This window comes from Ambystoma mexicanum, chromosome 12, assembly GCF_040938575.1.
Source record: "Ambystoma mexicanum isolate Mex_15411 chromosome 12, UKY_AmexF1_1, whole genome shotgun sequence".
Lineage (NCBI taxonomy): Eukaryota > Metazoa > Chordata > Amphibia > Caudata > Ambystomatidae > Ambystoma > Ambystoma mexicanum.
The window spans coordinates 351,083,151-351,108,503 of record NC_090936.1 but is presented as its reverse complement, the minus strand read 5'-3'; the positions used below and the strand labels follow the sequence as shown (position 1 = coordinate 351,108,503).

The window sequence follows — 25,353 nt, the reverse complement described above, 5'->3', positions numbered from 1 at the left end:
ACTCTTACAGGTCCTCAAGGAAGCACAAAACGACAGCCATAAAATAGAGTGAACAGCAGACATGGTGCAAAGTTTTAACGATCTGAAAGAAGTGATTTCCATTGCCCCAGTTCTCTCCACACCAGATTACACGCAGGAATTTTACATATTTTCACACTCAATTGGCACACTTATGATGGCAGTATTGACACAAAAGAGCACAATGGGCCACAAGCCACTGGCCTATTATAGCGGTACATTAGACTCAGTAATACAAGGACAGTTTGTGTGCGAACAAGTCCTCGCAGCGGACTTAGTGATCGAGAAAAGCTCCACAATTTTAATGGGGTGCTCAGTAACTTTATACGTGGAACACTCAGTATTTGCAATCCTGGAAAGGTCCAAGTCCACCCTCACTACCTAGAGGGCATCGGTTTACAAGCTTATCATCTGAAGCCCAAATGCCCATGTTGTAGGGTGCAAAACAGTGAACCCTGCCACGTTCCTAACAGAAACGTGCCCAGATGAGGCTTTACAGCAGCACGGTTGCGCAACCTATGACGATGAAGAAGATGACACCCCCAAGGCAAGGGATAGTTCATTAGGAGAGGGTGTGGTGCTCTTTGTCGATGGGTCAGCAATAATCGAGCAGGAGACGAGACAAAGACATTCTGGGGCGACAGTGGTGCGCTTAGAAGCAGGAGAATATGAAACACTAGTAATGAAAAGACTACCCATGCCTTACTCAGCACAAGCAGCAGAGCTTGTAGCACGCAGGGAAGTGCTCCAAGCATCAAAGGGATGTTATTTAAACATTTATTCAGACTCAGCATATATCACCACAATGGTGCACGCTGGTCTCTTGTGCTGGAGGAGAAGGGACTTTCGACGAGCTGACTGGTCCCCCGTGCAATATGCAGGGCTATTAAATGCCCTGCTTTGACAGAGCCATCTGTAGTGACAGTCGTGAAATGTGCTGCCCGTACCAAAAACACTGACAAAGTCTCTTTGGGAAATGCACCCGCACATGTGGTGGCCAAAGCAGCAACGTACCTCCCAGTGCCCATGCCTGCTGAATATGGTGTTACTACCATTCCTACATGACCAGAGAAAGACCCATGCACAGCACTGCCCATAGCACAAATAGCAGAGCTCCAATGTAGAGCTCTATGGTAAAAGAAAGACATTTGGCTCAAGCGCAGGTGTGCACTATCACCGACTGATCTCCTATGGAGACTTCAATGCCCAGGGAAGGCAGTAATGCCCATGGAACTGCTACACATGGCGTTTGAACAACTACACTACCCCTCCCACAGTTCAAAACAACACATTGCAGCGGACTTACAGGAGGATTGGTTTATACCAAATCCCCAAGAGCACCTCTCAACTATGGTCATACAAGGTACTACACGCCAAGTGTTTAGCACTGGATGGATTCTCTGCACGTTATGAGGTACGTTGCCCTGCCTTATTGGGCCATTGCGCAAGCTCCATATTGATTATGCGGACATGGGTGAGAGATGTAACGGAGCCCAGTGTCTCATTGTAGGGGTGTGCCCATTCTCGTGGTGGGTTAAGGCCGGCCCCTGTGCCCACCCAGATGCCAAATGTCATGCAACATTCCTTGTATTCGAGGTATTCCCCCGGTGGGGAGTGTGCGATGTTCTAAGATCCGATAATAACACCCACTTTTTTAATGAGCTCTTCGAGGAAATCACAACTTTACTAGGAATCAAGCACTGCATGTGCTCAATTTATCACCCCCAAGCCAATGGTGTTGTGGAACGAATCAACAGCCTGCTTAAACGCAAGCTTTCCAAACTCTGCAACACCCTAAAATGTAACTGGGTGCATTGTTTGCCTCTGGCCTTGTTCAACCTGCACACTCGGCCAAGCAAGGACACCAACTCTCACCACATGAGATAGTGACAGGCAGGCGTATGCAAACACCCATATCCCCTGTGAGGAGGGCATCAAATGCCCATAGACCTGCAACAGTTCTGGGAGAGGAGTTTAAGGAAAACTTGAGAAACCTAACACGTGCAATCAAATGCGTCTCACGACAAATTACAGCACCTCGTCCAGACGGCACCCAAAACAATTCAGCTCCACTCGCTGATACAGCACCCACCCAACCACTGTTGCCGGGAGAGCTGGTATATGTAAGATGTTTTGTGCCCAAGGGAAACAATTCCAGGTTCCATGGGCCCCACAAAGTGGGGTTTTCCACCCCTCTCGCAGTAAAGGTGAAAGGGCTTCGATATTGGCTACACCTCTCAGACATTCGAAGGACACCCCCGAATTCCTCAGAAGCACCCTAAATGTCATGCTCACCTGGCTCTCTGCAGGAGCGATGGAGTCCTCTGACGCCCCTTCCTGCTGCTGGGTGGGTTCTTCCTGCGTGTGATGCCTATCCCAGCTTAACTGGGAGACCAACTTCGGCAATGAGAAGGATATTTAGTGGGTGTTTACTGAGTACTACCCAGGCCTCCCTTTCCCCCCTTGTTACCCTGTGTGGACTGTTATAGACTAGGACTTGGCTCACCTCTTGGGCTAGTTTGGTGAGCTCTCCGTCCTGTGAGACACAGGGGCGCTACAACTTGGCGTTCTGAAGACTAGTTTCTTCACTGTGCCTTGTATGCTATTTTGATACTGTGGCAGACAGGTTCTGCTGGCGTGGTCGTTGCAGGTAAGTTCCTTTGTTGGAAATGCTGCAGATAATTTCTGCTGCAGTGACACTGCAGGTAAGTTCTGCTGTCCGTAGTGCTATATGTTGCAGGGCAGTCCCGCCGGTGTGCAGTGAGGTCCAGTGTTGTCAGGGATCTAGTAGAGGTAGCATGCGGGTTGCACGGTGCAAAATTATGTCTCCACTGTTCTTACTTTGATCTTTTTTGCCTCCGCAGGAGTTCCGGATACTGGCGCTGACCTCGCGGAGCGAATGCTGATTAGAAACGCTGGTAGTGTCTTGCTGTGATCCGTTGTCGGAGCGGCCCTTGTTGGTAACTAGTATGCGCACGTGAGGCAGAGTAAGTGAACTGCTGCTTGATCGGGCATGTTGGGCTTGCGAGTCTGCGCCGCGTAGAAACTCAACAATTGTCCTTATATTTTTCTTTTACAGGTGCCGGGCTGCTGAAGGACATTCAGTTCGGAATGCCGTGAACAGCCTGCAGGTAATTTCTGGAGTTTCTGTGAACAATGAACGCTGTCTCCTTCCTCGTGGTGTTTAGGAGCACGGTGAGTGTGTATCTTTCGAGCTAACAGAAGCCACAGAGACTAGACTGCTTCGTCCATTTCAGGTATGGGCATTAGAAGTCCATATTACTAGCACAGGAAGTGAAGCCTTTTCTATGGAAATGTGTCTAGTGCCCTGTAAATAAAGATGCTGCTATATAGGGTTCTTTCATGGGGCAAGGGAGAGGATGCCTAATATGTGCCTTGTTCTCCAGGCCTCAACCCACTGTGCTCCAGGCTGCTCCCCCCCATGCGCCCATGGACTAAGGGGAAAAGGTGCTGGGAGCCGGAGCCCAGTACCCATGACAGTCCTCCCCCTCAAGGCCCCTCCTAAGGCTACGTTTCCAGTCTCAGGCTTGGTGGGGTTATCTCGATAGAATTTGCGTAATAATCAAGGAGCATGGATATTTTCGCTGGGTTCCCAAGACCTATCTTGTGGCCCATATACCTTCCAGTCCACTAAGTAGTACAGTCTCTTTCTCACCACGTTAGAATCCAGGATTCGCTTGACTTCATACTCTGGTTCTTCTTCCCCTACTGTTATTGGAGCTGGAGGGGTTTGCACTCGGGTCCCCAGATGTACTGGTTTTAGCAATGAAACGTGGAAAACCGGATGTATGCGCATATGGGAAGGCAGAGTTAGTCTCATGGCCACCAGTGTAATTACCGCTTCGATCGTGAATGGTCCTAAGAACTTGGGCTGAAATTTCCTGGGTCCTCTTAGTGCAATATATTTTGAAGCCAACCATACGGAATCCCCCACTTGGTAGTTCGGGGCTCTTTTTCTATGAGGATCGACATATTTTTTCTGTGTTCTTTGGCCATTGTTAGGTGTGAGATTGTGTCTTTTTTAGCCTGGGTGATGTGTTCGTTTAGAGTCTTGACTGCTGGCATTTCATTAGCTTTTGGGGGGTCATATACAGAAGTCCGCGGGTTCCGACCATACAGTGTTTAGAACGGAGTTAACTGTGCAGAGGCGTGCATTGAATTATTATAAGCGTATTGTGCCATCCATAGGATTTCCACACAAGTTTGATCTGTCGGGTGTAAAAGGCAGCAAAGATACTGTTCCAGAGTTTGGTTTGTGCATTCCGTCTGCCCATCTGTCTGGGGATGGTAACTCGTGGACAAACGGATTTCCACCCCTGCCAGAGCACAACACTTTCTCCAGAATTGCGACACAAATTGACTGCCCCTATTAGATATTACCACAGATGGGAATCCATGCAGTTTCACTGTGCGATCAAGGAAGACTTGGGCTAGAGTTGGGGCTGATGGAATTCCCTTCAGTGCCACAAAATGCGCCATCTTGGAAAAAAGGTCAATCACCACTAAGATGGTGTTTTATCCTGAACTGGGAGTTAGATCTGTGATGAAGTCCATTGAAATGGTGTGCCAGGCTGCCAGTGGAATCACCAGAGGTTGCAATAAACCAGCTGGTTCCTGCCTTGATGCTTTATTTTGAGTGCAGATCCCACATGAGTTGACAAAATCGGTGACATCTTCTGGCCAGGTTGGCCACCAGTAGAACTTTCTGACCTTCTCTAAAGTTTTAGTTACTCCTGGGGGACCTTCCAGAGGTGAACTATGGTAGCTGGTGATCACCTTCTCGTGTAGGGCACGTGTCGGAAGATAGAGGCGCCCTTGATAAAAAGGTAGTTGGCCGTCTTGGATAGAAAACTGTGCTCCTTTCCTGTCCCATTGTTGTAATTCCTCTGTTGATAAACTGGTTCTAACTGCTTCCTTGAGTGCGTCCAAAGGAGAGAGAGCCCCCCTGAAAAGTCCCAGTATTTTATGCCCTGGAATTATGTCTACTGGATCTGGGTTACCAATGTGCGACAACGCATCCGCTTTGCCATTCGTCACTCCGGGTCGATAAGTAATCACAAAATCATACTCAGCCAAAAACAGAGCCCAGCGAAGCTGTGGGATGACTGGGCTTTCGCAGAGCGCAAGTACTGCAGGTTACGGTGATCTGTCATAATTGTGACAGTGTGCTTGGCTCGGAGTAGATAATGTCTCCACTCTTTGAGAACGTCTCAGATTGCTAGCAGTTCCTTATCTGTGACTGCGTAGTTTAGTTCTGCTGGCAAAAATCTTTTAGACCAAAAGGCCACAGGGTGTAGACAGCCCGTTTCCGGGTTCTGTTGGGATAAAACCGCTCCCATGGCAACACTGGAAGCATCAGTCTCCACAATGTAGGGGAGATCAGGCTGCGGATGCTGTAGTACAGGGGCCGAAGTGAACTTGTCCTTCAAGGTTCGAAACGCCTCTTCCACAAACCCTAGAAACTCTACTTCGGTAACATGGAAATAGCATTTTTCCAGTTTGGCATATATATGGTTTTCACGCAGTTTGTGGAGGACTGCCCCTACATGTGATAAATGTTCCTGTAATTTAGCAGAATAAATAAGGATATGGTCGATGTACACTTCTGCACAAACGTCCAATAATTCCCGTCGTACATTGTTCATAAAGTGTTGGAATGCCGCCGGAGCGTTGCACAACCCAAATGGAATTGCCTGGTACTCGTAGAGATCATACTGGGTGCGAAACGCAGTCTTCCATTCGTCACCCTCTTTTACACGCACCTGGTGGTAAGCTCCTCGAAGATCTAACTTTGTGAAAACTTACGCCCGTCTCACCTGATCCAACAGTACTGGGATCAATGGCAGTGGGTATCTGTTTTTTACCGTTACCTGATTCAGCGCACGGTAATCAATACACGTCCTCAGGTCTCCCTCCGTCTTGGGCACCAAGAAGAGGGGAGAGGCCGCAGGTGACTTTGATGGCCGAATGAACCCGTTCGCCAGGTACTTGTCTAAGTAGGTCTTCAAGTGGGCGTTCTCTCCTTTTGTTAGGGCGTAGATTCAACTACATGGGACTTGCGCTCCTGGTATCAAGTCGATCTGGCAGTCGTAGGAGCGGTGCAGGGGTAGCGTATTAGCCTGTTCATTAGCGAATACATCCCAAAAGTCCTGATATTCGTTGGGCAAGACCCCTACTATCCCTAATACGGGAACCGTCTTCGGGGACATTAGTAACCGGTATCCAGGAATTTGTTCTTTCTAGTAACAGCGATTACATTCACCAGCAAAAGTCAGTGTACGTGCACGCCAGCCGATACGTGGGTTATGTGCCTCTAACCAAGGTATACAGAGGATTAGCTGAAACTCTGGGACGGAAATGAGATCAAATGAGATGCTTTCCCTATGACCATCTTGGCAGAGTAGTGTGACCTCGCCTGTGCATCATGTTACTGGGCCGGAGAGCAGCTGAGTGCCGTTCACCGCTGTCACATTTTCTGCAACCGCCTTAGTGCGGATTGGTACTCTAATCCTGTATGCAGTACCCAAGTCCATATAATTTCCAATAATTCCGCTGTGCACGAATCCTTCTACAGCATGCATCTTGGAAGGTTGTTGATGGTCTAGAGTGTTGATGGAGTGTTGGGGAATTGTGAAGAACTGCTTTTGTGCCATAACAAGCGTTTCTGTCTGTTGCTATCATCTCAGCACTACGAGCTGCAAAGGGCTCTTGCTGAGCACCGCTCGCTTCCTGGAGGAGGCGGAGCTTGCCCGCGGTCACGTGACCAATCACGTGACTCTTTCCACCTACAAAGCGCAGACCCAACCGCCCGAGCGGCGAGTGTTGGGGAATTGTGAAGAACTGCTTCTGTGCCATAACAAACATTTCTGTCTGCTGCTATCATCTCAGCACTGCGAGCTGCAAAGGGCTCTTGCTGAGCACCGCTCGCTTCCTGGAGGCGGCGGAGCTTGCCCGCGGTCACGTGACCAATCACGTGACTCTTTCCACCTACAAAGCGCAGACCCAACCGCACGAGCGGCGAGTGTTGGGGAATTGTGAAGAACTGCTTCTGTGCCATAACGAACATTTCTGTCTGCTGCTATCATCTCAGCACTGCAAGCTGCAAAGGGCTCTTGCTGAGCACCACTCGCTTCCTGGAGGCGGCGGAGCTTGCCCGCGGTCACGTGACTCATCACGTGACTCTTTCCACCTACAAAGCGCAGACCCAACCACCCTTGCGGCGTTAAGCCTGACGGGGTAAAGGGCGCTGACTGTTGTGCGGCTGTTTGGCACTGGGGCGCATACTTACAAGGTAATTGCGTGGCGGTTCTTTGATATACCATCTAGCGTTGATAGCTGCTTGACGTTTTCCCTGCACAAATGTGGCCATCTGTATAGGGCACATACAAACTACTTTTTTGGTCATAAGATTGCGGGGTGTCTCATTCACAAGCCAGGACCCCACACAGAAGTGGTAGTCTGAGGTTTAAGTGAGGTTAAAATTTAGAATCAACACTCTCATTAAACCCAAACAGTTTACTTTGCGCCAGCTCATTCAGCTCGTCTTATCCCACTATTTTACTATTCCTTCTCCAGTGAGCCAGTAAATGAGACTCCGTAGTTCTCCCTTCTTAGAAGACATGTCTGATCAGGAAGGCTCATAATTGGGTGGAGGGGAGGAAGCAGGATCAGCTGCACCCAACACTCCTGCTCCAACACCATTTCAACCAGCACCTGTTACAGCAAATAATGGAGGAAACTGCTCCATCCTCGCTCATCCAGAAAGGATGTAAGCGAGGGTTGGAATATACAATTACGACAAAAAAGATTCGGAGCAGAATAAATGATCATTTCTCCAGGAAAAGAAATAAGAGCGTAAACAATCTAGCTTACATAATTGATACCACATGGCAGCCCCTTGACTGTGCTCAAGAGGGTGAAGAAAGGATACCACCCATAGAACGACCCCAGAAAAATCCATTGCCATTGGATGCACACTTGCAAAATGAGACAAGATTGCCTACACATCAGGATCACCAAGAAGGTTCCCTCGTCAACTGAAGGAGGGGACAAAGGGAAATGTCATTACACAGGAGCTCCTAAAAGACCTCCCATTGAAAATCCAAAACCTCCAAACCCATGCTCAGCTTACTAGTGAAGAGGGTCTTAAGGATAGTTCAATCTCCGATGATACTCCGCTATCAGAATCTACTTTGGAAGAATTCAGGAGACTGGCAAATGTAGACATTGATGAAGTTAAAGAGATCACTGATAGTCCATTGAAAGCAAATGCTAAAATCTCTCAAGATCCTTCCCCCAGTGAAGTAATTTGGAACCCATTGGCCTCTCAAAACTTTAAAGGAAGAAAGCGGCAAAAACAGAAGAAAGGGCGCAGTACCAAGTCTATTACCCCACATCCGCAGTTGAAAAAAGCCCAGAAAAAGTCAAAAAATCAGAAAATCCCAGTTGCAAAGAACACAGGGATAAATTCATTTCTGAAAAACCTGGTATTGCCAACTGACGATAAATTGCCAGAAACCAGTGCACCTGTATTACTAGCTCCCGAATCATCTCAGAGTTTAAGCTCCAATCAAACTACTCCAACCAAATCTGCCCCTGGGAAAAAGGCGAAAAAAAGGCCTTTCCGTATCACAACGCAGGCCCCAAGGGTCTCAAGGTGCAAACATCAAGCACTGGCATGCAAACAGATCCTGGAATCTCCCCGAAAACAGCTTTGAATAATCAAAGCCAAAAATCGGGGCAAGTTAACATTAAGATTGCCCCAATATTTCTAAAAAATAATGCACAAAAGGCGCAAAAAGATAAGGCCAGTTTGGAGACCTCAAAAGAGACCACGAACATCGCTGTCAAGTTGGCTCCTATCTTTTTGAAACCAGTGGCAAAACCAGTGTTCTCAACAGCCATTAGCATCCCCTATCATCCCTCTCACACTCAAGAGGAGGTATCATTAGGGCCTATTCCAAGCGAGAATGACTGTTGGAATGGCTCAGGGAAATTTAGAAACCTTGTGTCCGCTCCCCAGGGGGATGGAAGAGAGGGGCAAGATGGAATCTCTTCCATTACAGCTACAAAAAAGTGGAACCTGATGCGGCGGACTACACAATCCCGAAGGCTTGGCTTAGGCTTGTTAAACAAAACAAGAACAAATCACTTTGTAGATCAGTGTTATTGACGGAGATTAAAAAAAACATAACCTGTTTCCCTTTACTTCGGAGGATATTGAGTATGTTAAATTCCCGTCTAATGTTGACAAGTTCTTTGTGGAAATCGGACTGAACTCAAGAAAAGCCCAACAGGCCTTATTTAACAACAAAAATGAACTCGCCAGAGATGGCCTGTTGGTCTATAAGTCAGAGGAGGAAGGCAGCCTTGAGAATCCCTCTAGTATAAAATGGATGGGGACGGAGGACGTAGTTAAAAGCGATGGATCTTCTGGAACATCAAGAGAGTCAGATAGGACTATGGCCGTTGGGTCAAACATAAATGGGATTCTTATAGATTATCTCACAAATCATTAGAAAACTTGGGGTGGAGGAAAATAGCCTTTAGACAAAGGGGCTTAAGACTAGTTTCCTGGAACACGAGAGGTCCTAGCTTCCTGAAAAAGAAAAAATTAAAAGAGGATCTGTTAGGACATAAGGATATTCTGTTACTCCAGGAAACGTGGCTTGTCAATCCCATAGAGATAGAGTGCTTCACAATCTTAAACCTTCGGGCCTCTCAAAAACTAAAAGGGAGACCAGCAGGAGGGCTATTAATTGCATTTAAAAACTCCAGTATTAAAGAGATCATACCACTTTGCAATAACGATGTGGGAATACAAGCCTCTAAAGTAGAACTGGAAATTGATGTCCCTCGTTTTACTATGGTACTTGTCAACATTTACTGGAATCCTGCCAGCTCAAAACTCCAGTATTTCCTAGAAACTCTGGATTCTGTTCTAACGGCAGTGAAGATCGACTATGAGGGAGCCCATATCTTATTAGCAAGGGACTTAAATACAGATCATATAAACCCTGGGAGTGGAAAGTCTGTGCAACCAAAATTGAGCGCATTACGAAAGGGTAAACAATGGAGGGATTTTCTGTCATCCTGGGACCTAGAAATGATACATGAGAAGATCAAGGGAGTGGGAAAAGTGGGTGCAACTTGGCGTCAAGGGTCCCTCCAGTCCACCCTAGACTACATTTTTGTTTCTTCCGGTCTCTCAGTTCTCTGTCCTAGTTTTACCTTAAACTGGGAGGGGGGTAGCGACCATGCAAGTTTGGAACTCTTGTTCCCCGAAATACATAAGCCCCGAGATCAGAATAAGACTCAGGAACTTGAAGGTGTCAAGGGCAATCTGAGAGTCGTAAAATATAAATATGGGGGAAAAATGTTGAATAAACTACTTGAAGCAGTTCTATCTTCAACTTGGACTGACGAATTCCACCTGGAGAAATTTGGGAACTTTGTTTGGTCTATATACCCTCCAAGCGAAACAAAGGTCGCAGGTAAACAAGAACATCTTCATCTCTTTGATGAAGAAACACACAAGAAAAAGAGAATCCTGCGACAAACACTGCGTTATATAAAAAAAGAGGTGGACGATACCATCACCTGCAAGCAAGAACTAAGGATGGTCAAACAAACCTATAGAAACTGGACAAAAAACCGCAAACACCAGAAATTGCAAGAAGATAGTGAGAGAATGCTCTATTTACTTAACGCAAATAACTGTAGAAATGTTTGGGCGGCGCTGAGCCAACTTGAGACCGGCTTCAACAGCTCTTTATGTAATCTGGTCCCAGAGCAACAATGGGTGGCATATCTGTCTAAAAACTTTAAACCAACGGGGTCCAGAGACTTCATTTTGCCAAACACCAGTTGGTCCCTCACTTTCAATGAACAGGATATCGAGGAACTTATATCCTCTTCCTCTACATCAAAAGCGGCAGGCCCCAATGGTCTTACCTATCAGGTGCTAAAAAATCACCCGAAACTGTGGGCAAAGCTGCTAAATCATCTCTTCCAGGAAATCCTCAAGAACAGGGTTTTTCCTCCATCATGGAAGAAGCACTAGTCATTCCATTCTTCAAGGGGGCGATCGGTTAAGTCCGGCAAACAATCGCCCAATCGCCCTCCTTGACATTGACAGTAAACTTTTTATGCGGCTGTTGCTAAAAGAACTCACACTCTGGGTGGACTCTAGGCAGATCCTCTCTAAGCACCAAACGGGCTTCAGAAAAGGGCTCTCTACCAGCCTCAATGGGCTCATTCTGAACCTACTCAGTGAAAGAACTAATGAGAAAGAGGGCATCCCGATTTATGGCGCTTGGGTCGATCTGTCCAAAGCATTCGATCTAGTGGACAGATCCCTTCTTTGGCGGAAGCTCCATAGTTGGGGGATTCCTGCACCCCTCTTGGCAATGCTTAGAGAGTTCCACAAGAACACCACCATAAGAATGAGGCTGGACAATTTGGGTCATCTGTCAGACGTAATACAGGTTTTCAAAGGAGTACGGCAGGGATGTCTGGGTGCCCCCCTATTTTTCAACCTATTCCTTTCAGACCTTGGAGACTTCTTGCCCTCCTTATCATTGGCCAGTCCCAGGATCAACGGGAGGAGATTACATTGGTTGGCTTATGCGGACGATCTAGTCCTATTGGACAGCTCAGCAATTGGTTTACAGCGGCTTTTGTCTAAACTAGGCGAATATGCCACACTGAACGGGCTTATAATTAACCCTCTGAAGTCCAAGATTTTTGTATTTAAACACCCCAAAAAGAACTTGGGCTCTAGAAACTGGACTTTGGATGGAAAAGTTGTCCCCCGTGTCGATGAACTCACTTACCTGGGCTATAAAATCCTAGCTTCTCCAGCCCAGAATAAAGTGACTCCAGCTATCTTCGACAAAGCCACCAAAATCATCTTGCAGATGAAGAAATTGAATGGAAAATTCTGCAAATTCTCATTACTTACACTCATCAAATATTATATAGGCAAAGCAGTCCCGGTCCTTCTATATGGTCTGGAAGCGAAGCCACTGCTTTGGAACTTAGATTGGAACAAAATTGAGGGTCTCCTGTGGAAAAAATCCTTATATCTCCCAATGTGTACCCCACTTGTTTGTCTGCGATTTGAGCTGGGATTGACCTCTCTGGGTTGTCGAGCGGACTGGAAACTTTTGTCTTTATATTGCGAAATAATAACAGCAAGCCAGTCCACTCTCTACTTTGATGTAAATGAACATCTCAAAAAAGCAAAATCTAAGCAACTTCTCGGTTTGGAGAAGACAGTAGGAGGTATCTTGCTTAGGCTTGAATTGACATCAGAAACCCTTGCTCTAAATCCCATGAAAGTAAAAACACTACTAGAAATAAAAGATTGGATCACCACGATTGAAGGAGTAAGGAACCTTAATCCTCCAAATTTCTTCTTAAAGGTGGATAGAAAGCTTGGCCTATTCCGAGCTATCTTCAAAAGTTCCCTGAAAAAAGCATAAGAAATAATTTCCTCAGACTAAGACTGAACATAGCTCATACGGGGGAAATTTTGGTCCAAAGAAACCAGGGGGACAAAGCAAAAAAACTATGCAAACATTGTGACTCACTAAGCCAACAATCTCTCAGACACTTGTTAATGGAGTGCGAAGGCACCTGGGAAACAAGATTGCTGCTACTTGGGAGATTCCTGGCCAAAGAAGAGAGTCTATCAAATGATTTGTTTTGGGACAGACTGATCACTGGTCAAGAAATTATGCTCACGGGTGCAATTGTAAAAGTTTTGGAAATATTTTCCATACTTTCAAGTTATTAAGACACTGCTCCCCTAAATGAGCATAAGAAAGCCTTGATTGGTCTCCCTTTGCAACCCCTGGTCTCTTCTCAGAATATTTCTCCTTGTTTTATTATTGTATGTATTCATATATATTTGTTGGTTTCATATTTTACTGTGGTTTTGTAAAGGTTTTTCATGTAAAACCAAAACAAATAAATAAAAAAAAGATGGTCTACTAGGATTACTGGAATAGAAAAATGTGACGTCAGGAGGCTCTTTTCCGTGCTCGACAAACTGACCTCTAGATTTGCCGGGCGCTGGAGTTTTCCGACTCATCCTTCTCTTTACCGTTGTCCATCGCTCCCACCGCCTTCCGAGGTGGTTTGGCCAGGCAATTTTGAAGAAAATGACCGGACTGGCCACAATACAAACATAACTGTTCCTGTCTCCTCCTATTTCTCTCCGTTTTTGAATTTGCCCCACGCAGTACGCCCAATTGCATAGGCTCTGAGTGAGTGTCTGCATGGAGTCGAGCTCGTGTTTCCTTAGGTCGCACGTAAAACGTTCTGTTCTCTGAGCGAGCGCAGTCAGTCTTTCGGTTCTGCAGCCGGTGGTCTAGTTGAATGGCCAGGTCGATGTACTTTGCACATCCATCAGGAGGGTTGACCACCTGTGCAAGAACATCCTTCAGCTCTCCACGCAGACCCCTGTAGAACAAGGTGGTGCGTTTCTCCTGAGGCCCGTTTGACTCGGCCACCAGACGATTGAACGTTGCTACATATGCTATGAGGTCTTGGCTGCTCTGCCAGAGGGATAGTAGCTCGTCGTCCAATGCTTGTCCCTGAGCACGGCAGGCGAAGAGTTATTCCATTTTGTGCTGAAAACCGGGGTAATTGCGTAGCAAGGGATCATCCCTGTTCCCTAATGGAACCGACCAGTCTGCTGCATGACCCTTCAAATATGATTGCACAAATTCTACCTTCGACTGATCTGTTGGGAATACTCCGGCTTGCATAAGAAGTGTAAGCGGCACTGATTCTTAAAGACTCCAAACCATCTGGGGCCTCCCATGAACCTCTTTGGAGGCGCTAGTGGTATGTTCTCTGGAATCACTACCTGTACAGGGGCCACGGGCTGCGGTGCCGGAGCCAACGTGGCCCCACCTGGCAGGGGAGCTTGGCCTGCCTGTGTCTGTAGTAACTGTCGAGCTAACTCCTCTGTTCTATCCCTATTTACCACCAACTCTCGCCTTAATGCGTTTGTTTCTGAGCGGGCTGCATGTACTTCCGCCCGTAATTCCCCCAAAAGCAGCAATAACTGGTCTACGTAAGAGGCCTCCATTGCTCAGGCGGAGCGGTTTAAGAACAGCTTTGTGTTCTGTCCCGCTCACCGGGGTCTCTGCAGGAGCGATAGAGTCCTCTGACGTCCCTTCCTGCTGCTGGATGGGTTCTTCCTGCGTGTGATGCCTAGCCCGGCTTAACTGGGAGACCAACCTGCCAATGAGAAGGATATTTAGTAGGTGTTTACTGAGTACTACCCAGGCCTCCCTTTCCCCCCTTGTTACCCTGTGTGGACTGTTATAGATTAGGACTTGGCTCACCTCATGGGCTAGTTTGGTGAGATCTGCATCCTGCGAGACATAGGGGTGCTACAACTTGGTGTTCTGAAGAGCAGTTATTTCACTTGGCCTAGTATGCTGTATTGTAGTATTTCTGCTGGTGTGAAACTGTGGCACACAGGTTCTGCTGCCGTGGTCATTGCAGGTAAGTTCCTTTGTTGGAAATGCTGTGGATAAGTTCTGCTGCGGTGACACTGCAGGTAAGTTCTGCTGTCCGTAGTGCTATATGTTGCTGGGCAGTCCCGCCGCTGTGCAGTGAGGTCTAGTGTTGTCAGGGATCTCGTAAAGGTAGCATGCGGGTTGCACGGTGCAAAATTATGTCTCCTCTGTTCTTACTTTGATCTTTTTTGCCTCCGCAGGAGTTCCGGATACTGGCGCTGACCTCGCGGAGCGAATGCTGATTAGAAACGCTGGTAGTGTCTTGCTGTGATCCGTTGTCGGAGCGGCCCTTGTTGGTAACTAGTATGCGAACGTGAGGCAGAGTAAGTAAACTGCTGCCTGATCGGGCCTGTTGGGCTTGCGAGTCTGCGCCGCGTAGAAACTCACCAATTGTCCTTGTATTTTTCTTTTTTACAGGTGCCGGGCTGCTGAAGGACATTCGGTTCGGAATCCCGTGAACGGGCTGCAGGTAATTGCTGGAGTCTCTGTGAACAATGAACACTGTCTCCTTCCTCGCGGTCGTCAGGAACACAATGAGTGTGTAGCTTTCGAGCTAACAGAAGCAACACGAAGCATGGGCACCTCCCTGACCATGGCTTATAAAGGCAGCCATGCCCAGAGACTAGACCGCTTTGCCCAGGTCAGGTATGGACATTAGAAGTCCATATTACTAGAACAGGAAGTGAAGCCTTTTCTATGGAAATGTGTCTAGTGCCTATAAATAAAGGTGCTGCTATATAGGGTTCGTTCATGGGGCAAGGGAGTGGATGCCTAATACATGCCTTGTTCTCCAGGCCTCAACCCACTGTGCTCGAGCCTGCTTCCTCCCCATACCTCCATGGACTAAGTGCTTAACTGGGAGCCCAAGCCTAGTACCCATGACACTAAAGGTGATTAAACCAGTTAGATTCATGCTGTCAATATAAGTGCATGTGAAGAGATACTATGCATGCATTGCTGCTAAAAGCATAAGCTCTGTAAATTAAAACAAACTCTCTCTCTCTCTCTCTCTCTCTCTCTCTTTCTACTCCTTCTGCCTCCCTCCTTTCCCAAACTCCCTCCCCTGATCCCGTCCCCTTGCCCTATCATCCATTCTTTATACCAATTCTTGTTCCCATTACAGGTGATAAGAAGATGATTCGTTCAATGTCAAATTGTTCATTGCATAGCAATAGAAATGCTATCACTTCTACTAGAATGTATTCTCATCAATGCGGCCTGCACTTTACAGCCATTTTTTTCACCTTCCTTATGTTATTTTTGGGAATATATTGGGGGTCATCTTTTATCTGGGTGACCCACCATCTAAAAGGGGGGCAGCGGGAACCTGAACAAGAGCACACCTTTCATTTAACTGAACCATTAAACATGACTGTGTATATGTATAATACGTCCCAAGCAAGTAACACCAGTGCCCGAATGACTGTATGCACGAGTAAAATGTTTGAAATACTACTTCCCACTATTAAAAACCTCTTTTGTAGCACAAATAGTAATGATAGCACCACTGTTAGCAGGAGTATATTACCAAGCAGGTATATATGGCGCCATGACAAGATGAAAAGGCAAGCGCGTAGGCTCAAATATGATGCATACCATGGCCTAGGCCTGGATACTGTTGAAGATATCATGATAAAGCAAGGTGGACCAGTGGAATGGGATGACACATAAAGTTGTTGCTCAAATATAAATTTACATTTTTAATAATTCATCAGTACAAATTTCACATCATTAATACATGTATGATATAAAATCATAAAACTAAATAATTCATTTAATCAATTCAACATTCGTATCTCAAACATTAATTCTCAAAGCCATACTTTCAGATTCAAACCATCAACAATAAAACCATTTTGGCATGTCAAGGCAGTGTGAACTGTTGTTATTAATACAGTCTTCCTTAATTTTATCATGTACTCATGACCCGGTCTAAGATATCAGGTGTCAAGCATCTGGCATTTAAATTGGTCCAGAACCATACTGTAGATAGTCGACATGTGTTTCGGTCACAAAGACCTTCTTCAGGACGTAGGGCACCTAGTAATAACTCTGCCCTTCTTCAAAGCGTATAGGCCAATGTTCATTCTAAAAGACATACATATACAATCATCAGGAAAGTGTCATCCTTCTTTTATTTAAACAGTGACTTATATTGTCACAAAAACTGTCTAGACAATAGAAACACCACGGTCTACTCACCCCCCAGATCCTTTTCAAGGATAAGCAAGTTGACCGACGGAATAAATCCTCCACAGGACTCTATAACATTTTAGATATCCTGTGGATAAAAACAGAAAATGCCACTTGATCTATTTGTGATAATCACTACTAGGGTCTTCTACATCACTTAACCAAACTCAAAACAATAAAAATATATATATACCACAAACCACTTACAATCACTGCAGGTTTGTGTAGACAAATTTTGCACGCCTTCGGCGCAGTCCACAAATGTATTTCAATAGGTGCGTCAGGTTGGTTCGGCTATGAATCCCTCCACAGACCCAGTTCCGGTCTATAGCACTATGGAAATGGAGAGGACAAAGTAATCAGTACCTTGAAGGGTATTCCTGGTCACGCTACTTACATTGAATTAAACTTGCCAACCCTAAATTATAAAAATATATAAAAATACTATCCATTGTAGTGGAACTATAGGCGCCTGCGTCCCATAAGGTCGAATGTGGTACAATCCTGACATGATCCAATACAACCCAACCACGCCGCTACTCGTACGTTCTCTCATATGGCATTTGCTGCATCCAGCCACTGGTGCTCGGTCTCACCGCACCCTCCAAAGTGGCTATAGCAACCACAAATTCAGTTCGTCCTAGTGATGCGTGCCGACACCCGTGCACAAACTACCCGTACCGTCCAAAGTTGTATAGATTCTACCTATGGATGGGTTACGGCACAAGTTTAAGTGTATCCGTATCACGTTCAGACGTGTATTATCAATCTGTGCCGACCGTAGTAACTAATATGTCAGCATGCATACATGTATTAATGATGTGAAATTTGTACTGATGAATTATTAAAAAATTAAATTTATATTTGAGCAACGACTTTGTGTCATCCCATTCCACTAGTCCACCTTGCTTTATCATGATGTACCTCATCTGAAGGACCAGGGATTAACATTGCAGGTGTACCCCTTTCTTTATTACCTACTGTTGAAGATATACATCATCCCGAGCATTCAAATAGTTGTTACTCTGACATGAGTGCAGTGGGTATACGAACAACCAATAGCAGTTGCTATGTATGCTCATTGATACTGCACGTATCAGGGGCACCCAAGGTTCTAGTACCACAAGAATTACCAATTAAAGTGGCACAATGCCTGATCCATCGTGCGCTATGTAGGCTCAAAGGCATCTTCCAGGCACACAATGTGCATCTACAACTTGTCGATCCTGATGCCCAGAAATGCAAAACCAGTCCAACAAACAACAACTGTCTAAAGCAACCATATTTGGTGATGAGGGAGCAAAGTATGTTAACAAGTGGCAGGAAACGACCCTCATATGCCGAGCTGAAGGCCTCCTGGTGTTTCAAGAAAAACAGTCGCCCTCGTGGAACGAACGTGCTCACAAAAATTAGAAAACTGACATGGATTGCAGAAATGGAGAAACCATTAGAAGTGCACCAAGAAAAGAACTTTGAGTAGTGCTTTTTCAGTAAAGGAACTGTCTTTGTCAGCTCCAAAGAGCGGTGTAACAGAACATTGTTCATTACAGATTTAAAGAAAGGCATGGCAGCACTGATGCGTACTTGCACCTCCCACCATCCTGGAGGGGTTATTCCCAGAAGAACACTTGAAAGGGGGGCCAATAATTGACAAAGCACCGACAGTGTCCCCAACGAATGCAGAACAAAACACGCAGCCACCACCAGACTTTCGCATCCTCCCTGGGAAGGAGTCATTTGGCCAGCCAGCTGCGGAGATAAAAGAGAACATCAAACTATCTATCCCCAGACTCCTCGAAACTGCTACAAGAAATACCTGAGGAATATAAACTATTCACCGTAGCAGAGATATTTTTTGCATCACTATTGCTACCCGGTTTACCAGCACGAGCTAATGCCAAGTGGCTCCAAATGGTGCGCTGGGACCTGGCCAGTTGGCGATTGACACTGAGCAAGGGTTTAACGTCATAAGGGTTGAGCTGTGCACACTAAGGCTTATAACCATGCAGAACTTGTACATCCTAGGTATCCTGACAGCGATGCAAGGAGGTGTGTGCAAAAAGATTGTGAGTTCATGTTGCACTTTCGTACCTTCTGAGGATACGGAACATGGGACCCTGCCACACGTCATTGCTCAGTACACAACTTAGGGGCCAAAATGAAGAAAGAAGCTGGGATTCAAGAGGAGGAATGGTTCAAACTGGCCTTCTCCTGGGCCCTGTCCTGGCTGGGCGCGCTGGTGATGATGCTGGTGCCCATCATTGTGTTCATCCTGGTAATCTTCTGCACATGCCAATTGGGACTCTGATGTTGTGCTAATAGTGCAATGATGATTGTGTCAATTGGCGTTTCAAAAGTACCTCTGTCATGTAACCCTAATTTTGTATTTCATTTTTATTATTTACAGACCATGGTGGCAGCCAACTAATCAATACATTCTGGTGCTTATACTATTAGAGAACCAACCCTACATGACTGGTAGGGAGAATCTTCCTCGAGTTTTTTTGTTCTAGTAAATATATAGCTGCTTTGATGAGAACAATTTTCTTCCTTCCTGCTTTCTCAGATTACTTTTTTCTTTCAATTAATCAATTCTTCTTTTATAACACGCTTATTATCAGAGACCAGTCTCTAAGTGCGGGACCAGGATTCGAACCTGTCTTCGTCTGCGTTGTCTTGCTTCTATTCTAAGAGAAGCATGTTGCCCCTGAGCTAGGCTCCCGCAGGATTGTATATTGTGTCCATCATTACTAATTTACAGAAGTTAGTTGATGGAGGTTCTCTAGGCTAAACCCCAGAGATCTTTTAAATGGTCAAACCATGTAAAGACAATGGTAGAAGAAGTTGGCCTGTCGAACATTTGGTACAGACCTGAAGCTATCACAAAAGAAGATGAAGCTCATGTTAGGGACGCTCTTAAAATTTATAATTTGTCTAGGTGTGGCGCAAAGATGACCTATTGGCCGGACTTGTCTGCAAAAAAAAAGGTTATTTTGAGGTCTACTTAGATCATGTTAACCACCAGCTCAGAGGGTGTTATATCTCAAATTTAGATTCTGGATTCTTCCACTGGGAAAGGTTTTGAATAAATGTAACACTCACAACGTAGGGTTCTGTCCATTTTGTCCAGACAAATCCAAAAAGTAACCAACATTTTTTGTTCTTATGCCCCACATATAGAAACATCCGCAGGAGGACTTTGAATCCAATGCTCCTAGCGGCGGGTCCTACCGGCAGGAATAAGAGGTATCAATGAAGCAGAAAGGCTCTGCAAATCGACTAACCAACTAGATAATATTGTTATAGTGGCTCAGTACTTGGAGGGAAATTGGGCTTTGAGAATGAAAATGATTGCAGAAGTTTCAATTAGGAATCGTTCCAAAATCAGCCACTATCTGAATGTCTATATACGTACTATCTATGAGGTCATGAAAGATGAGCAGTTGTTATCATTGTACATTTTTTTGTGCTTCTATGATCTTAATAGAAGAAGTATCCCAAATAATAGAAAGATGGCAGCTATGGTTGATGTATATGCCCTTTATAGGGAATTACAACCAAGGAGATCCATGATGACGAGCAATTTTGATAATTAATGTCTATTAAAAATGTTTTAGCTAACACATGTGCACTTTAAATTGAGAGGGGTCTGATAGTGAAATTGTTAACATGTAAAAATAGAAGCAAAAGACAGGTATGATACCTTGACTGCCTTCGGTACATACAATATGTATCTGCAGGCAAGTAGGGGCTCGGTGCTTGTAGATCCCTTGCTGCCCAATTGCCCACCTTCCCCCTTCCCTTTTGTTAGCTCTTGTCCCTTGTTTATCTGCTTCCCTCCCCGGGTTCCTCCCCTTATGATTTTAGAGTGATCTAGCTCTTGTCCCTCGTTTATCTGCTTTCCTCCCCAGGGTCCTCCCCTTATGATTGTAGAGTGATCCAGCTCTTGTCCCTTGTTTATCTGCTTCCCTCCCCCGTTCCTCCCCTTATGATTGTAGAGTGATCCAGCTCTTGTCCCTCGTTTATCTGCTTCCCTCCCCGGGTTCCTCCCCTTATGATTGTAGAGTGATCCAGCTCTTGTCCCTTGTTTATCTGCTTCCCTCCCCCGTTCCTCCCCTTATGATTGTAGAGTGATCCAGCTCTTGTCCCTTGTTTATCTGCTTCCCTCCCCGGGTTCCTCCCCTTATGATTGTAGAGTGATCCAGCTCTTGTCCCTTGTTTATCTGCTTCCCTCCCCCGTTCCTCCCCTTATGATTGTAGAGTGATCCAGCTCTTGTCCCTTGTTTATCTGCTTTCCTCCCCAGGGTCCTCCCCTTATGATTGTAGAGTGATCCAGCTCTTGTCCCTTGTTTATCTGCTTCCCTCCCCCGTTCCTCCCCTTATGATTGTAGAGTGATCCAGCTCTTGTCCCTTGTTTATCTGCTTCCCTCCCAGGGTTCCTCCCCTTATGATTGTAGAGTGATCCAGCACTTGACCCTTGTTTATCTGCTTTCCTCCCCGGGTTCCTCCCCTTATGATTGTAGAGTGATCCAGCTCTTGTCCCTTGTTTATCTGCTTCCCTCCCCGGGTTCCTCCCCTTATGATTGTAGAGTGATCCAGCACTTGACCCTTGTTTATCTGCTTCCCTCCACGGGTTCCTCCCCTTATGATTTTAGAGTGATCCAGCTCTTGTCCCTTGTTTATCTGCTTCCCTCCCCGTTCCTCCCCTTATGATTGTAGAGTGATCCAGCTCTTGTTCCTTGTTTATCTGCTCCCTCCCTTGTTTATCTGCTTCCCTCCCCGGGTTCTTCACCTTATGATTGTAGAGTGATCCACTGATTCCCGAAGCTGGCACTGTGCTGAATAAATATCATAATGATAATTAAGGGACAGATTACTGGTGGGGGAACTTTTTTACTTTAATAATATATATCTATGTGGGGTTACCATATATTGTTTTTCAGTGTTGTATGCGTTTGTGTACTTTTATGGATTTTGCTGAAATGAAGATTATGATGATAATTTGTCATTTGAGATGAGAAAGCTGTTGACTCGCAATCATTTGATGCTCACGATATATATTTTTTTGCATTTAAGATGACAGAGCAAAGGAAAAACAAGCAGAGATTGGGCTTCCTTGGATCAAACGCAACCCATGCAAATAATCACATGCCTTCGCACTAAGAGGCCAGCACAGTTGGAGCCAAACTTTCGACAGGTTTCTGACCTAGTTATAGGACGAAAAACAAGATCTCAAGCAGTGGACATTACAAGCTTTAAAGCAATCAGCTGATAACATATTGCTATGAGTGGAAAGCTTTTAAAGGTTATTTTAATGACAAACCTGCTTAATTAGGGAGAATTCCTCTTTGATTTTTTTGAGAATTTAAAAGGAACAGCGCAGAACTGGAAAAATGTATTTGAATTATGTGCAGAAATTCAAAATGTAAACATTTGAATTGCTTTTTTATGACACTTGTTTCTGCAGTGTGTGAATATATTAGAGCACAACTGTTTTGTTTGAAAAGTACACGCATATCATCAAATGGTCACTAATGTGGGCCAAGCAGATTGGGGTTGCAATAGATTTGCAGTTGTCCCAATGTAATACTTTAAAACGTCTGCACTTTCTGCAAGTAATATAACTGGACGCATGTTCTGCCCATGCAATATTTTGTTCTGATGTGAAAGCAGATCATAGGGAACATGTATGGAGTGCATGTGCTTATTGAATCGCCTCGATGCATTTTCTCTTAGTCGAAACGTAGTGTTTTATACATTCCTGACCTTGTGCCAGGGTTTTCGTTTCCTTGTTTATTTAAAACCAGTGAGGTCGATGGCTCGCTTAGCAATATTATAGGGAACACATTTGAAAAGGTAGCATGTACAAAAAACATGATTGAAGATTTTCATGGAGTACGATGAAATGAAAAGTTAGCTCTACAATAATGAAATGCCCTTTGTTGTCTGTGATATATTAAATAATGATTTTTTTCATGTGTGCAACTAAACATTTCATTATTAACTGTCTAATTGGTAAAGAGAGTAGTGTTTGGGTGCTGCATTACTGTGCTACACCTGCGCATCTTGCCAGCGTCAAAGTGTTTTTTTGAAAACATCAAATGTATGGATCTATTTACTTAAGAAATTTTGTTAGCATCTGACAACTTTATTTTTACTCGATTTTAAAGTAATCTCAAAGTTACAAGTAATTCATGACTGTATTATATGTTGTGCCAAAAAGGTTATGCACTGGAACTGCAAAGGCAAGGCCTAGTAATCAATGAATTGTGTTTGCTTTCTTGAGAAGGAATACTTCCCACTTGTGTCTGGGACTACAAGCATCTCAAGTTCTTGTGAAAGTTCAAATGTTCCATTCAACCAGAATGACAGCAAAAGAATGCACATTGCAAATACCTTGTTGTACATGTATTCATTTAATTGTATTATGGAGAGGGGATAATCTGCTCATGATTTCTGTATCACCAATAAATATGATTTTGAAATAAATAGAAACGTTTGAAAATGTCTTTTCTCCCTGGTACAAAGCAAACAAATCTTAACTTTGCATATCCTATATGGCAAAATTAGTTCAAGTATTAAGTATCTAAGCTCTAACACGGAAGGGGGATGAAAAGACAATTCAGGACTTGTAAAATAGGATTCAACAAGGTTTATTTTATAAAACAAGCAGGCCCATAAAATTAGGGTGGACTGCGTGAGGGGTTTTCAAGGAATTCTTGAGGACCGTGTTCCTCAAGTCTTCTGTCCCTCACTTCCCTAAGGCTCAGCCTTCGAGCGGTCAAGCAACTCGCTCACAGTCAATGGGACTTTTAGTGTACACGTCTTTATGTTGCGCTGGCTAGTTCCTTCTGATTTCATAGTAGTGCTTTGGATGCTGAGCAGTTTAGGTGGCCCCACAATGATTGGGCCCTCTTCATCTCCCCCCTTAGCTTCCCTTCTTTTACTTCTTGCTCCTCCCTTTCACTTCATGCCCCTCCCTTAACTTTCCTCCCCCGTTTTCCTCCCCCTTCCTTCTTGTGTGTTTCCTCTGCCAAGCTCCTTCACTCTCTGCCCCCTCTCCAATGTTTCCAGATTTTTCTACCCTGCTTTCAGCCACCTCGTCCTTCTATTCACCTCTCAAGGTCTTTCCACTTTCCATCTCACCACCTCCTCCCTCTGTTCTTTTATTCACGTTATTCCATTCCCTTCCATTCCCTCTTCTCACTGTCTCCTTCCTCCGTCAACTCTCAGTTCCTACAACTCCACCCCAACTTTCTCCTACCTGCTCTCTTCTCCTTTAATCTCATACTTCTCTCTGATACAGATTGTTGCCACTGCTTTCCTCCTTCCAATTCCCTCACCCAGCATCAAGTGGACGCTGCTTGTGCAACTGCAGGGACCTGGTTGCTTCGTGGTGCTGTGGAGGCTGAGGGTACTGTTTAGTTGCATGAATGTAAAACATGTTCACAGGCCCAGCAAATTGTTTCATGGCTCCCATTGCAGCTCTATGAAGCAGACCCTTAAAAGGTTGCCATCTTGGATTTTACATCAGTCCAGTATCTGCTGAGGCCGGTCACCTCCCCTGTGGTTGGGAAACACGCTGACACTTGCTCAACCCTGAAAGTGACCATCTCGACGGTCCATTATTTGCAACAGTGGTACCTGCCAGAATCTTCCTCACTGAACCATTGTTGTATGCCGGTTTGTTGTAAGTGCCGAAACCCTGTGGTTGCAAATCCTCTAATGGGTGCTGCTGTCTCAGGTATCTCCTGGCTAGACCTCATTCTTTAAAGGTGTGCAGCAAGTGTGGTGGGTCTAGACGTAGAACAGACCTTTGGCCTACCATGTACATGCACCATCTGATCTCCAGTGTGGGTGATATGTGATGAAACAAAGGGGAAAAGACAGGGAAATGTAGTGAAGACATTGTCAATGGTTCTGGGGATTCCCTGCAAAGCTCGGTCACAATGAGGCTCAGGTTTGTGGTTATGACAATGGGAGACGAGTATCCCAAGGGTTGCTCCCGCTTATTATTTGCCCAAAGATTTACTGCTCCGCCTAGTGCGTCAGTCAGATGTGGCAGTATTGTATTCATCAGTAGTGTGCTGTGCTTTAAGTGCATTCTAAGTTGAGACTTTGGGCCTCATTACACGGTAGGCGGTGAGCCATGGCGCTATTAGCGCCATGGCTCATGCCGGTAAAATACCGGCACCGCCTTGGCGGAAAGGGGATTTACCGCCCCATTCCAAGGTTGGAGGGGCGGTAAATCCCCCTTCCACCATTGCCCTTCCCCATTCCCATTTCTGCCCCATAGGGCTCTATGGGAATGGGAAAGGCGCTAATTACGGCACCGCAATTTTGCGGTGCCGTAATTAGCTCCGAGGTCCCTTAGCGGGTTGGATTTTAACGCCTGCAAAAAGCAGGTGTTAAATCCCCCAACCCGCAAAGGGACCTCGTAGTAAGGCGGTAAGGATTTACCGGTACCAGTATTTTACCGGTACCGGTAAATCCTTACCGCCATCCGTGTAATGAGGCCCTTTGTGATTGCACGGACTGTGTGCAACATGCCCGAGGTTAGTGTAACAAACTTGCGGAAATGCGC

The 25,353-nt window shown here is 45.4% G+C and overlaps 1 protein-coding gene across 9 annotated transcripts in view; it reads left to right on the top strand.

The window, feature by feature from the left end:
- The window catches only part of ITPR2 (inositol 1,4,5-trisphosphate receptor type 2), a 4,412,221-nt gene extending 4,388,957 nt beyond the window's left edge, over positions 1-23,264 (top strand). For all 9 annotated transcript variants that reach the window (XM_069628470.1, XM_069628469.1, XM_069628465.1 and 6 more), the window contains one exon: positions 21,846-23,264. In XM_069628470.1, coding sequence (XP_069484571.1) covers positions 21,846-21,932 — 87 coding nt within the window. In that variant the 3' untranslated portion in view covers positions 21,933-23,264. The remainder of the gene's footprint in view (positions 1-21,845) is intronic.
- Positions 23,265-25,353: the final 2,089 nt, after the last annotated feature.